The sequence below is a fragment of the Felis catus genome, chromosome A2 (genome assembly GCF_018350175.1).
Source record: "Felis catus isolate Fca126 chromosome A2, F.catus_Fca126_mat1.0, whole genome shotgun sequence".
Classification (NCBI taxonomy): domain Eukaryota; kingdom Metazoa; phylum Chordata; class Mammalia; order Carnivora; family Felidae; genus Felis; species Felis catus.
This window is the reverse complement of record NC_058369.1, coordinates 168,139,277-168,153,140: the sequence shown is the minus strand read 5'-3', so window position 1 is coordinate 168,153,140 and position 13,864 is coordinate 168,139,277. Positions and strand designations below refer to the sequence as shown.

The 13,864-nt window shown below is 59.2% G+C and overlaps 1 protein-coding gene across 7 annotated transcripts in view; it reads left to right on the top strand.

Moving 5' to 3' along the window:
* PTPRN2 (protein tyrosine phosphatase receptor type N2) overlaps positions 1 to 13,864 on the top strand; it is an 801,801-nt gene that overhangs the window by 686,323 nt on the left and 101,614 nt on the right. For all 7 annotated transcript variants that reach the window (XM_023250823.2, XM_023250821.2, XM_045053088.1 and 4 more), the window contains one exon: positions 10,441 to 10,653. In XM_023250823.2, the coding sequence (XP_023106591.2) occupies positions 10,441 to 10,653 (213 nt within the window). The remainder of the gene's footprint in view (positions 1 to 10,440; positions 10,654 to 13,864) is intronic.

Sequence of the window (13,864 nt, the reverse complement as noted above, 5' to 3'; positions counted from 1 at the left end):
CCCTCCTGAGCGCGGGTCCCGGCGGCCTAGGAAAGAGGCGCAGCCTGAGCGGCCGCCCGGGCCCGGGGGCCCCCACCCGCCGCGCCTCCCGAGGCGCCGCGCGGGGTCTCGGCGGAGACGCGCGGTCAGCGCCACTCCCCTGACGTCCCCGGTGCCCCTCCGGCCGGGCGCGGGCCCCGGGAGCGTCCCCCACCCCCGCGCCCCGCCCGGCGCCCCGCGCGGTCTCCCGGGACCCCACGGCGTCCCCAGCACCTTGGAGGCCGGCCCTCGCGTCCTGGAGGGGCCTTCCCTTCATCCGCCCCCCGGTGCTGAGTCCCCCACCCAGGACTGGAGAGGCGCAGGAACTCTGCACACGCGCGCGCGCGCGCGCACACACACACACACACACACACACACACACACAGGCGCGCGCGCGCGCAGGCCGTTGCTATGGAGAGCCCGGTTACCAACGAGGCTGAGGGCGACACGTCCCCTCCTCCAGGCCTCCCTTCCCTGCCTGCGCCCCCTCTCCGCCGACCTCCCCCCTCGCCCCGCTGGAGCTTCCGGGGCCCTTCCCGCCTCCTCCGCGGCCCCAGCCTGCAACCCCTCCTCTCCTCTTTCCCCTCCCAGGGCCGCGCCTGGGGTCGCCCCAGAGGCTGGAAAGTATGCCGAGGCTCCGGGCTCCCGGGGAGGGGGACAAGCCCCGAAGAGGGCAGCAGGAGGGACAGGAACCACCACCACTCAGGGCTTTGCCCGAGGAGGACCCTCAGAGAGCGGCTAGAGGCGCGGGTCTCTGGGGCTGGACGACCGGGAGGCCCAGCGGGCGGCCGAGCGCCGGCCCGAGGCGAGTTTGCGGGGGGTGGGGGGGGTGGTGGGGGGGGATTCTGCAGGCCCTGCCAGGCTCGGGGCTGCGGGAGCCCGGGGGCGTCCCACCTCGGGCCTGCTGCATGTTTGAGGGGGTCGCGGTGCGTGCACTGCGGGTGTATAATCCAGCACAGTTTCCGCGTTTGGCCTCCACTGGACCTGCGCTTCTCGAAGCCTGGGAAGTCCAGCCCGCGAGGAGCTCCTTCGGGAGCTGATGATGGGGGCGCCACCTCTGTGCCCGGGGCTCTGTGGCGCGCTGGGCTCCAGGCAGCTGTAAACACCGAATCAAAGCAGAACTCGGCCTAGGCCTTGGGTCAGTGGAAGCGAGTTTCTAGGACACTTTTAGACAGAGGCAAGCACTTCGCAGGCACTCGACTCAGGTCTGTGGAGACCCCTTGCCCTGAGAGCCCTGGCCCCCGCACTTCCTGGAGGGAAGAGCCCCGGCAGGGGAGGGGTGGGGAGGAGAGGGGAAACGTGCAGGCTCCTCCTGGGCTGGCTGGCGGGGACTGGGGGGGGGGGGGTGCGGTGCAGTGGGCCCTGGAGGGGCCGGCTGTGGGGCAGGGGGGGGGGGGGGGCGTCGGGTTAGGAAGGGCCGCCGTCTCCAGCTGTCCCGAGCGCAGGAACAATGGTGAGGCAGTGGGAGAGGGGGACTGGGAGGAGGGCGCCAGGGTTTCCAGAAAAGGAGAAACCACAGAGCCCAGCGCAGACTGTCATCTGCATGTGACAAGGTCTCTCCCGGTTCCTTTCTTCCTCTTGTTCCTGCAGCTGTGGGCCTCGGAGAGGGCATTGTCCACACAGACGTTGGGTTTCAGCGCCCGGCTCTCGGCTGCTCGCCCGGGGCGTCACGCACCGGGGTGCCCCAACCTGTAGCTGAGACCGGGGGTCCAGGGCTTGGGGAAAAAGAATGTGGGGGAAGGGGCCAGGGGGGCGCGTGATGGTGTGGCCGATTGGCCGAGGGAGGCCTGGTCGCCCCCCAGACTCCTGCCGGGTCAAGGAGCTCTGGAGGAGCGTTTGACTGGGAGCTCAGCCCTGCGGCGCCCCTGCGCTCCTTGCCCCGGAGGCAGTGGTCCAGGCCCGGCCTTTCCCCTGAGGGAGGCGAGGACGGAGGCTGAGACGCCGTTCGCACCGCGGCCTCAGGCCGGCTCTAGTGGCAAAGTTCTCCTTCCCAGGTCGGGCGAGGGGCTTTGTACTCGAACTCCAGACCTGAACACTCGCGAGTAAAGGGCGGGGTGGGGAGGGCATTTCCTCGCTTGTGTTTACCGGGGTAATTCGGTCTGCTTCAATTTGGAGAGCAAAGAGCCCCCCATGGCAAAAGTGGAAAAACTAACTGGAAACAATAATTTGCCCTGAATTTTTCTCTCGCGAAGAGTTTCCACACCCCCACCCTTCCCACGCAGAGGTCATAGCAAGGCCATGCGGGTCGATGGTTCTGGCCGAGTCCCCTCTCCCCTGAGCGCTGCCCTGAACTTGCCCGGTTTGAAGTGCGCGGGAGCTGTGGAAGGGAACACGGCTGTAAAGAAAGAGCCGGCGAAGGCCCGGGCGTTGTACGAATGACTGACAAAGCCGATGTCCATTCATAGTCTCGGGCGGGAGAGGGTGTTCGGAGAGCCGCGGCCCCTTAGCCAATTGCTGTCAGCAACATGTGGGGGGGGGGGGACATCGCTATAGCAACCGGTGGCTGGGCCGCGAGCCGCGCCGCCGCCGGCCGGGTGCGCGCCGGGCCGGATATAAGGCGGGGCGCGGCGGCCGCTCTGGATGGAGCTGCGCGCGCGACCGGTGGCCCTGCGGGGACTGTCCCGCGCCGGCCCCGCGCCCGTCCTCGCCGCGCCCCGGCCCCGAGCGCCTCGCCCCGGGGCCCGGTCGGAGCGGCGCGCACACAGCCCGGCGGAGCGGCGGCGCAGAGCTGCGGGCGCCCGCGGGCTCGGAGCCGGTGCCGCAGCCGCCGCTGGGGCCACCGCGCACGGCACCTTTGTCTACGCCGGCCTCCCGAGAAGTTTGTGGTCAGAAGCAGGATGGCCCCGCTCGACTGTGGATCGGGAGCAGGGAAACGGCTGGCTGTGGTGATGGCGCCGCCGCTGCCCGCGGCCGCCGCGCCCCGAGGCCGCTCGGCGCGGCGCACGCCCCCCCCTCCTCTGGCTCGGGCGACGGGCGCCAGCCCCTCCGCAGGTAACCAGGAGCTCGGGGGCCGGGGGCGCGGGCACCCGCGGGTTTGTAGGAGAAAGGAGAGAGGCTGGGGTGGGGGAGGGAGAAAGCAGGAGGGACCTACGGAGGGCACCACCGAGCGGGTAGGTGGTGAGGCGCGGAACCAGAGGCTGAGGAGGGTGGAGGGTGCGCGCGGGGGCTGGGCTGGGCAACCTGGGCGTCGGAGAGCCCAGTGCGGGGGGCCAACTCAGACTCGAAGCAGGACACCTGTCAAAGGCTCTGGCTGGCGGGGGAGGTCTGAGGTCATCCCCCCAGTGGGTCAGGTTTGGACATCCCAGGGTGACTGCGTTGGTGGCAACTGTCCCACCCCCCTGGGCCCCTTGGAGACTGGCAGGACTGGGCTGGGGCCCTCTTTCTTGGACTTGTCCGGAGCCACCCCGGCAGTTCAGACCCTCAGGGAGAGAGGGGGGTGTGGGGGCAGCAGTGTGGGAACAGGAGAGGAAGCGTGGGGATGAGCAGCCAGGACGGAGGGGGGCCCACCGCCGGGGCATCTTCCTCCCAGCGCGTTTTGGGGCGCTCTTCACTGTTCTCTCTCAGTCCCGGAGCGCACGTTGTGCCGTCGGGGCCTTTCGGGTAGACGACCTGGGATGGGCACGCAAGGAGGGGCGAGCGAGGGGCAGGTGGGGCCGTGGGTGAGGCCTCAGGGTGCTCTGAGCGCCCCCCCCCCGCCTCCTCCCCCCACCAGTCAGAGAAATGCCTCGCTGTGGCCACCTCCCCCCCCCAAAGGGAACCTGCGCTTTCGCGGACCCCCGAGGTGAGGCGGCCGCGTGCTCGCGGAGAGAAACTTCTGAAGGAGGGACTTCATTTCCTGCCTTCCTTAACTACCTGTACGGTTCTGAGCTGCAGCCTGCTTTGAGGTTCTAGAGAAGTCTGGAGATAGTCAGATGGACCCCAAAATTAGGGGGTAAAACCCTCAGCAGACTCTCCCGCCCTTTTGTGTCACCAGTGCGCTGAACGGGCTGCGCTCCACGCTGGACGGTGGGGGGGGGGGGGAATGACTGTCACTGTCGCCAGGGCCCCGAAACGCGCGCCCAGAGGGCAGTGAGGACCCTGTCCGCGTTGGTCCCCGCGTGGCCGGCGCTGCTGTTCGGGCCTTGCCGCCTGCCGCCTGCACCTGTGCGTCGGCCGACTCTGGGGTCCATTTCCCGAGCTAAGTCCGCTGACAGAGGCCCCTGCGCGGAGCCCGGAGCCTTCCCGCCTGGGGCCCGGAGCGCAGCTCGTCCACGTGGTCTCTGCCCAGCCACCCTTCCCCGAATTTAGACGCGAGCGAAAATGCGAGGTGAAGGTCTGTGTGCGCGAGGGGGAGGGAAGCGCATTTCTTTTTATCAACCCAAGAGGAAACGCCCCCCCACCCAACCAAGTTCACCCACTTGGCTCCCGAGAAGGGGGTGGCCGTGGTGGGGGTAGCGCAGCAGAGATGTGCGCGGTGGGCCCTCGCCGCTCCCGGATGGGTGGATGCGGGCGTCGTTGGGGACGTGCGCGCGCGGCCCGCGGCCCGCGCTTTGTGGCGGGGAGGCCGGGCCAGGGCATTGTCCCCTTAGGGGAGGGGGCCGGGACCTCCTGGAAAGCCCTGCCGCGAGTACTGTCGGCTCCCAGGAGCACTGGCCCCTTTGTGTCCGGCGCTGCGGCCTGACCTTTCGAACCTCCGTGGGCTGCTGTAAGTAACTGAGCAGGAGGGACCGGGACCGGGAGGCGAGGAAGGCCCGAGGCCCCTGCAGCCAGACAGGGGGCCCGACACAGGCCTGCGCTCCAAGGAGCGCCTCGCTGGGGTCCCGACCCGCGACGCCGGGCCAGGCCAGGATGGGGCTTCTGAGCCTCGGAGGAAGAGGAAGGGCATCCCGAAGGGGGTTTGGTTCTTGCGGGGAAAACTCCTGCTTCACGACCACGGCGTCACCTACCCGAGGAAGCGCGTGTGTGCGCGCGTCAGATCAGGCCTCGGGGACCCGACTGCGCGCGCAGAACACGGGTCGGGAGCGGGCGCATCAGTGCAGCGGCCGAGTAGGAGTCGGGGTGTAATAGAGACTCCAGCGGTGAATCTGAAAGACGGCCGGGGGCACGATTCCTGGGGGGGCCCATCTTCTTCGCTCTGTTCTCAGCTGGTCGCTCTCTGTTCTCCCCGAGACAATTTGCTGTGTATGAAGCTCTGCTAAAAATTAGTTCACACAAGGGTAGTCCTCCCCCTTTAAACATAAATATCGTAAATCTTCCCTGATGTCTTAAAACAGAGTAGTTCCCCAAAACTCATGTTTTGGGAGCGCTTAAAGGCGGCAAATAGACAGTTATCTTTTGCATATTTATTTTTGTCTATGCCTGAAAAAATAAACAAATGGCTTATTTTAAAACAAGGTATCCCCATTTATTTTTATTTAAGAATAATTATTTCTTGGACATTCTTTTCTCTTGCCTATCTAGGCTTTTTTTTTTTTTTTTTTGACTACTTGAATGGCAGATTTGCAAGTACAATTTCATCTGCACGAGGAACAATGGCTTTCACTTGCACAAAGGATTTCTCCCACCCTGGATTCAGACCGAAATGCCTCTTGCTCTGATAATAGCTTCTGAAAAGATTTTGTAATGCAGAGAATTAATACATGATTATTTCCGCCTGACTTCTCTCATTTATGAGAATTCTGTGGCAAATTCCAAATTAAAAATAGTTCAGTTAACAGCTTTAAAAAATACTTTTAAAATATTTTAAGACACCTCCCCCCCCCCCATATTTTTAAGTTCGGTCATTCCCATGGCCTGAAAACTATTAAAATTTTTGATCTGCCTTAAAGTGATCATATGTTTTAGTGAATGCATTTTAGCAAATCTAGCATGAAACTCTCAAATAATTCTAAAATTATTCATCTGGGAAACCAAAGACAGATTTGTTATAGCAACTCATTAGTAGTCTCTAAAATCAATTTCTAAATTTTACAGGGAAAGGGATGTTGACAATTACAGTGACGTAAGAGGGACAGCGTTTCCAAAACAGATTCTTTAGGAATGATTCGGACGAAAGCATCCACATATCAGAAGTTTCCTACTAATAAACTTAAATGCCCGTGCCCATAAATTTGGGGTACAAGTGTATTTTCAAATCAAAGTCAGTGGCTTAGGTAACAGACTGCTATTGTCAGCTGTTTACGACGCACAGTCTTGGAAAAACACTCAGGTTTTCAATTTTGTTGCTACCTGTCAACAAATACTTGTTAGCATAAACTTTCATAATTGTGCGGCTGCCTTAGTTCTCACAACCAAGTTTGGGTATAAAATGTTCTCTTTTTTTCTCTTCTTTTCTTTTAAGCTCACCACATGGACAGCTAAAGAAAAAAAGTTTTGAAGATATTTTGCCATAAATGGCTCAGAAGATCATGCAAAGGAAGCCCCATGCACCTCCACTCACAAGCGCAGATCAAAATAGTTTAAGTAGGTCAGGACAACGTCTGTAGATTCCGATTTCCAAGAGCGACCCACAAATTGCCTCTGGTCGCGTTTATTTCAAATCACAGCGTTTGCAATATTTTACATTCCAAATTCAAGGAGCTGCAGGTGGAAATGGTTGTGCAGTCAAGACACATCTAACCTGATGTAAAGTTGACTTAGTTATTCCTGATTATTTTTTTAAACCTCGTACTTCTCCTGCACCTGCAACTCCGCATTCAGCGTTTGTGTGTGTGACCCCGCACCCCAGGGCCCACAGCCATCCTGGCCCCTTGTGCGCCTCTCTCTGCCGCCATCCGGAAGGAGGGGTTCTGCTTCTAAAAGATGCCTGACTGTACGTGTCTGTCCAAGTCATAAATATTTAAACATTATTTTCTTTCAATTTTCAGTCAAGACTGACAGGATGCCTCTAATTAGTCGTGGGCTATCGGCGGGGCCCAGGACAAAATTGGGGGATCGCAGACGGGTTCAAGTCGCTCGGCCTTGGGGAGCAGGGACCCAGGAGGGGAGGGGCTGAGACCCACCCCGCCCTGGTCACACCTGCAGCGGGGCCCTGGCTCAAACTCACGCTCATTTTTTTTCTCTTAAAGCTCTTGGTTAGCAGGGATTGGAAGTTTTGTTTGTTTTCTTAATTCCACAAAAAGAAAGAAAATAAAATAATCACGAAGATTTTAAACCCCAGTCACTATGCCAAAGAAGGAATTCACCTGCTCTAATTTTTTTTTTAATTTCCATAAATTTTAGTTTCTTCCGGGTTTCTTAAGACCTGACTTGCAGCCAGCAACAGTTTTTCCTCCCGTTCGACCCTCCCTCCCGGCTCCCGGCTGGGTAGGTCGGAACCACTGGGGGCGGGGGGAGCGAGGAAGAGTGATTTTTCGGGCTCTGGTTGAGATGCACCCCCCGCCCCGGGCCGGCTGGAGGGACGTTCCCAGCCCGGCTCTAGGGTCCGGCGACCTCAGCGTCAGAAGCGCGGCGGGTCCGTCGGCCCTACCACCGCAGTCCTCTCTGGGTCACACCCTCTTCTCCCCCACGCCCAAGCTCCGGAGTCCTCAGCCTCACCCACCCCTGCCCTGGCTGCAGGATTGGGATTGCGGATAGGCTGCGGGAGGTACGTCTGGGCGCCTCCCTCCCAGCCTGGGACCGCGGTGGCCCTTCTCCGCGGGAGAAGGTTCCAACGCAGCTTGGAACCAGAAGAGACCATAGAAAATGGGACTCAGTGGGCACCGGGTCACGTCCTTTTCCCTCCCCTGCATCCCTTCTCCTCCAGCAGCACCTGGGACCCAGCGGGGGCTGGGCAGCTGGGAGGAGGGAGAGCGGGATCCGGAGAGGAAGGACCTCAGCTCTGGGAGCAGTCACTCTCCTTGACATTTTTCTTTGACCTTTGAGTCCACTCCACGCGCGCCGCGAAAGAGGCACTGTTCCACTACCCGCGCGTGCCGAGCGCATCGTAGGTCACGGTGACCGTCGGTTTCCTGGGGCAGGAAGCCAGCCGGCCGGGGGCGGCGGTGTTCGGGCCACTCTGCCTCCTTGAAAAGAGCTTCGGTGCGACCTCTCCCTCGCCCGAGGCCTGGGCCAGGAGAACGTGTGGGCGCCGCGCCTGCCTGCATGGCCTCTCACCTGGAACCGAGTGACAACCGGGCCGCCTCTGCGCCGGTTCCCCGGCGAGCGCCCTGCGCAGCGGGACCTCGCGTCCCCGACCGCCCGGCACCCACAGTCCGGGCCTTGGCCCCTGGCGCCCGTGCGACCGTCCGTCGGGTGCGCACCGACGCGCGCGCCACACTTCGAGGCGCGGCGCGTCCTCTGGAGCCAGCTGGCCACCACACGCGTGTGCGCTTCACGCCGCCAGGCAGGAAGGTTCAGGAAGTCCCCGTTCCCGGGCGCCGTCAACCACGTGGGCGCGAGGGGTCCTCCCGAGGCCTGGGCGGGATTCCCCCGCGCGGGAGCTTGGACTAAGCGGGGACGCGGGGACCCACAGTCGCCGGCACGGAGGGCGGGGTTGGGGGACGCGTCGTGAAGGCCGGGCGGGCCGGGCCCGGGCGGGGGGACGGCCGGACGCCCCTCCTTCGGCCGCGCCGCCTCCTTTGTTGTCCCGGCTCGGTCTGCCGAGGCGAGGCGGTCCCGCGGGGGGCGCGGGGGGAGCGAGCGGTCCTCCAGGAAACGCCCCCCACCGAGGTGCCGGCAAGGCCTCTTTCGGGGGGCGGAGGGGCCGCCGCGAGGGGGAGGCCGCCCCAGCCGCGGGACGCAGCCAGGGGACGGAGACCCCGGCCCGGAGCCTCGCGGGCGCCCAGGGGCGCTGACCTGCGCGCCGCGCCGGGGAGGTCGCGATCCCTCCCGCCCCGCTGGGCAGCGCCGCGCCGGGTGGGGTCCTCCGGTTTATTTATGGGGCTGCGGCTCTCGCCCCGCGCGGGGCGGGGACAGGGGTGCGGAGGGAGCGCGGGCGGCGGGGGTGGGCCCGCTGCTCCAGGAGCCAGAACCTCCCGGAGGCAGCAGTGCCGGCGCGGAGGGAGGGGCGAGCGGGACGGAGGGGAGGGGTCCGCGCCGGGGAGGGGCGGTGGGGGGAGAGGAGACCGCGGGACCGCCGCTCCGGCCCCTCGCGCCCCACTCCTGCGCCCCCGCCCCTCCGGGTCCCTCCCCTGCGCGCTCCCCCCTCCCCGGCCCCCTCCCCGCCCACCCCACCCTCCGTGTGCCTCCCCGCCGGTTGCCAGCCTCTCCGTCCTCCTCGGAGCCGGGCGTCCAGGCAAGAAAATTCGGCGTCTTTTCTCATTTAACCCGCGTTTCCATTAACTCAGTCCCGGCACCAGCTAATCCGCGGCACCGAAGGCAAAAGGAGGCTAATTAATGACCAGCTTTTCCAGTCAAGACCGGCGATAATTGCTTTGGTGGCCTTTATGATTACAAGATAAAAATGGCCCGGCCTGACATAAGAGGCCCTGTGTACACTCGGAGACGGGAGGAAATGAGGAGGTGGGAGGCTGAATACGGAGCAGAAAATTACTAATAGAAGAGAGATAATGAATAGGCCGGCCAGGCATTCATGGGGAAAAATCCATTTTGTTACCACGCGAAATTAGGTGGTGGAAAGGAGTTTGCTAATTGTTCTCATCTTGTAGCAACCGGGACCGAGGCGGGGGCGTGCGTTTCCATTCATTGCCCGGTGGTGGTGGGGGGCGTGCTGGCCGGAGCCGCTTCTCACCGCGGCCACTGCACCTGACTGAGGACGAGGCTGCCCCGCGAGCACCGCGCTCCTTGAGCCCGGAGGGGACTCCGGAGAGATGCGCCCAAAGCCTGCCCCCCAGACAGTGGGACTCTGATGCTTTGTCTCCCCATTTTCCACACCGCCGGGAGGCGGCCTCCTGGACCCTGGCCTCCCCAGCGCCCCGCAGCTCCTCCCCAGGAAAAGCGTGAGGTGCGCAGCGGCGGGTCTGTGTCCCGCGGGCGCGCACGGAGGGTCCCAGGTCGGTGGGGATGCCTCGCCAAGTGTCCTCGGAGGCACCGCCCCCGCTGTGTCTCCGGGAAGGTTGAGGTGAAACTTTCAGAGATCCTGCCCCTCTTTTGTGCTGTGCACTGTAGGGTTGTTTGACGTCTCTGTGCCCCAGGAACCCCCCCCCCCGCCCCCCGCCGGAAACATTTGTGGTGCGTGCTCTGGATAAACTATTTCTCTCACCCTTGTCTGGACAAGGGATGCGGGCCAAAGAGTTCACGTCCTTACGTTTTGAAAATCGGTGGCTTTAAGAATAAAAGTGATGCCTCTGAGTTTCCATTTGAAAACGCTGCGATCCTTAAGATGCGAATTAGACATAACTTCCCTCCTTGCTTGGGGGTGCTGTTCTGGAAGGCCCTCCCGCTGGGGCAGGGCCCACAGCCCGCTGCGCTGAGCTGTCACGTTTTGGATCCGCTGGGAAAGGGTGGTTTCCAGGAGGTCCTATTTGCTGGCCACTAACACACTACTTCTCTCCTGTCCTGCAGAAAAGCAAACTAAAGCTCCCTCCACGCCGGGCAAAGCAAGGGGACTCGACCCCATTCATTGTGCTCACGCTGGTCTCCGTCGTGGCCATGGTGGGGGTCCTCCTGGCCTCCGGAGTCATCTACTGTCTCCGCCACACCTCCCGCGCCAGGCTTCAGGACAAGCTGTCGGGACCAGGGGACCACCCGGGCCCGGACGCCACGGCCGCCTACCAGGTAGGGGCTCCGTTCACCCACTGGACACACAGATCAGTTAACTGCCTGAGGCCCTTCCCCACGCCCAGCGGCTCTCTTACCCATAGTTTGGGTTCTTTTAGGAGGACGGTTGGAAACTCCTCACTAGCGTTCACACGAGTCCCTTGTAACCACAGTTTTACTGCTTCGTGTTAATCTTACTCTGTTCTCGGCTGGTCTCAGTTAGCTGTGAAAGCAGGTTGCTCAATGGAAATGTGGAAGAAGTAAGAAACGTAAATTACGTGTCTTTCTTTATCTTTCTTAGTTTGGCCACTATTAATGAAAAAATGCCAAAGTTGCGAGATACGTTGGCTGTGTGGGTTTTTGAAGACGTCTCTTAAATTGTCAACTTCTCGGGGTCTCATATGAAAGGATCCTTTGACCTGAACCGTTGCTGCCCTCTGCTATTATTTGGATAAAGCGAAATCTAATGCCGATAAGTGGGAAGTAAGCCAAGGACGTCCCCTTGAGAGCCAGGGCGGCGGCCTCCCGCGGGTAACACGGGACGTCCCAGACCCACCTGGAGACAAGTCAGAAGCCAAAGAGAATGTGAGGAAGGCAGGTTCAGACCACACGGGCTGGTAGAAAATTCCCAGAATGTTTGGACGTGCCGTAGCAGACACTTCATATTCGGTAACGTCCTGTAATGAAAATGTGCCTTCGGTTGTAACAGCATACGAGCCCACGGTAGGAACTAGTTGGGGCGTTGGATTCCTTTTAACGTAAAACGGCATTTAACTCCAAGTCTATTTTCCCCTTTGGGAAGGTAAAACATTTAATCATCCTTTTAAAAATTCATTCGATATGTATTTGTGGGAGATTCCCTCCCACTGGACGAGATGCTTTGTTTTGTCTAGTGACATGATTGTGCCGTGGAATATGTCTGTCTTCTGTACGACACATCCTATTTACAATCGTGTATAAGTTGAATGTTACTCTCCTGTCATGACAATCATACAGGGGGCTCTCCTGCTCTTTCTGGAACCACCCTCCCCCGCCCAAGTTGGCCCCCTGGGTGCCCTCTAGGACTGGCCTGTGCTGCCTGATTTTGCTCCTTGGGCTGCCCTGACGCTGGCCCACGGAAGGAGCTGGGATGAGTTTCTAAAACCACTATGCTTAAAAGAGACCAGGAGATAGCGTCCCACCTCCCCCCCACCCCCCGCCCCGCCACCATTTCAAAATTCTTGGTGTTGTCCCTGAACGGAGGAGAAACGCTCCGGTTTTCTGGAGGAGGTCACAAGGCTGGTCAGCGTGATCGTCTCTTATAAAGAAATGGCAACTTCAAATGTGTGGGAGGTGACATTTCAGCCCCAGCGCACGGCCCTGCTTCAAAGCAAAAGAAAAACCACGTTTGAAGAAGAAGCCTAGGAAAAAATGTCACATAAACTAGTAAGAATTTATCCAGAAATTCTATTGAGCAAGACCATCGGTGTAGGATGGCCCGGTCTGTGCCGGGACATAAATAAATTATCACACCAGTTCTGTTCTGTGTGCAAGAGACGGGAGATCACACAGGGGTGGATTTTTAGAAAGCACGGCATCCTTTGATACACTTTGAAATTCAAATATAAAATATTGATAGAATGGAAAGGTTGGGCTTGCATGCAGAAATGACTAAGTTTGGCAAAAACGCAGGTTGAAATTGCACACTGAGAACTGAGTTTCCGATAATTAACAGAAAAAAAATCTTGCCAGTGACAGCTCTAATTAATAGTATCTGTAATTAAAATCATGCCCTTCCAGCAGGAAAATTGTTTGAATTTCTTGGAGTGACCTTTTTGTTGTTCCTCCTGGGGACACGGTGGTTAAGTTGATATTGATTTTATAATGAGCTCTGGTTTGTTTAATAAGAATCTGTAATCCAGACAATAAATGAAATGTGTACTTTTCTTCAATCCAGATTAATAAAAAGGGGAAAAAACTTTTCCTTTAAAAATGTGATCTAGGGAAATTTGGAAATGAAATGATTGTAAAGATTTTCGGATGGGCTCGGTTTTGTTGTCGCTCCAGGATACGTTTTAGGGAAGGGCTCTGATTAAATGTGGACATCGTCCCGAAGTGGCCTGTTCGCCGGGGAGAAGGTGCTGCTGTTTGAGCAGCTATGTTGTTGTGGTTTGTGGTTAGCGGGGCAGGACTCAGCACACGGGGATGGGGTTTCAGGACTTTTCCCTCTAGATTTAGCTGAGTCATGTATCACCAGCTCTTAAAAGCATAGCTACCAATAGAGGGGGTTTACATTTGTAGATGAGGCAAGAGTTAGCTCATTAATGCGTCCGCACTAAACCTGGGTTTTCTAGAGCGACCCCTGAGACCCCCTTTGAACGCAAACGTCTGTCTGAGGAGTTGTCCAAAGTATCGCAAACATAAAACGATTTCAGGAAAAGCTTGCTTTGATGCTTTTTTATTTTTGCATCGTTGGCCTTCTGCACGCGGTTAACCCTACAGTGGAAGGGAAGTTTGGATAAACCTCCCCTAAGTCCCATCACTGGATAGGAAAACCGAGCGATTTGATATCATACCTTATCTCTTGGGGACGATGAAAATAATCATTGTTATAATTTTTCCGGAAGAAAGTGTGAGTGAGGTTAGAAGTAGCTGACCTGGGAATGAGGAGTGGCGGGTGGCAATGTGGCAAGTTTTATCAGCGTTGGAATATGACATGACCCTTCCGACGGACGGAGTCGGTGTCCTCGTCAGAACACAGGGAGCCTTCGGCCAGCAGTGAAGGATGGGGTTCGGGGGGTCTGCTCCAGCCGAGGCACTGGTGGCCTCTGGACTGGGATTTCTTCTTCCCGGGGAGCCTGAGAGGAGAATCCATGTGTCCCCAGTTACACGGCACGGCAGTGGCCTCATTGCAACTTACCTGGAGCCGGAAGGCCCCCACGCAGCCGTGGTCCACGCGAGCCCTCACAACTCACCCTTGTGCTGTCTGCCCTCCCAGGCTGCTGGCGGTCCGTGCAGAGACCTGTGCGCTCATAACTCATGATTCGGGGCTTTGGGTTACAGTGTGTTCATGGAGTGTTCCTGACTCATCAGTGGGCTTTTCTTCACACTGTTTCAAACAGTGAGTACTTTGCATTATTAGATCCTAATGCAGACACGTTTAAACATTTTTCCTTTTCTTCCTCGGAATAGATCTATTTCGTAGACGGAGTCAGCATCTTAAAGCTTAGTTTACGGATGTGTAGGTGGC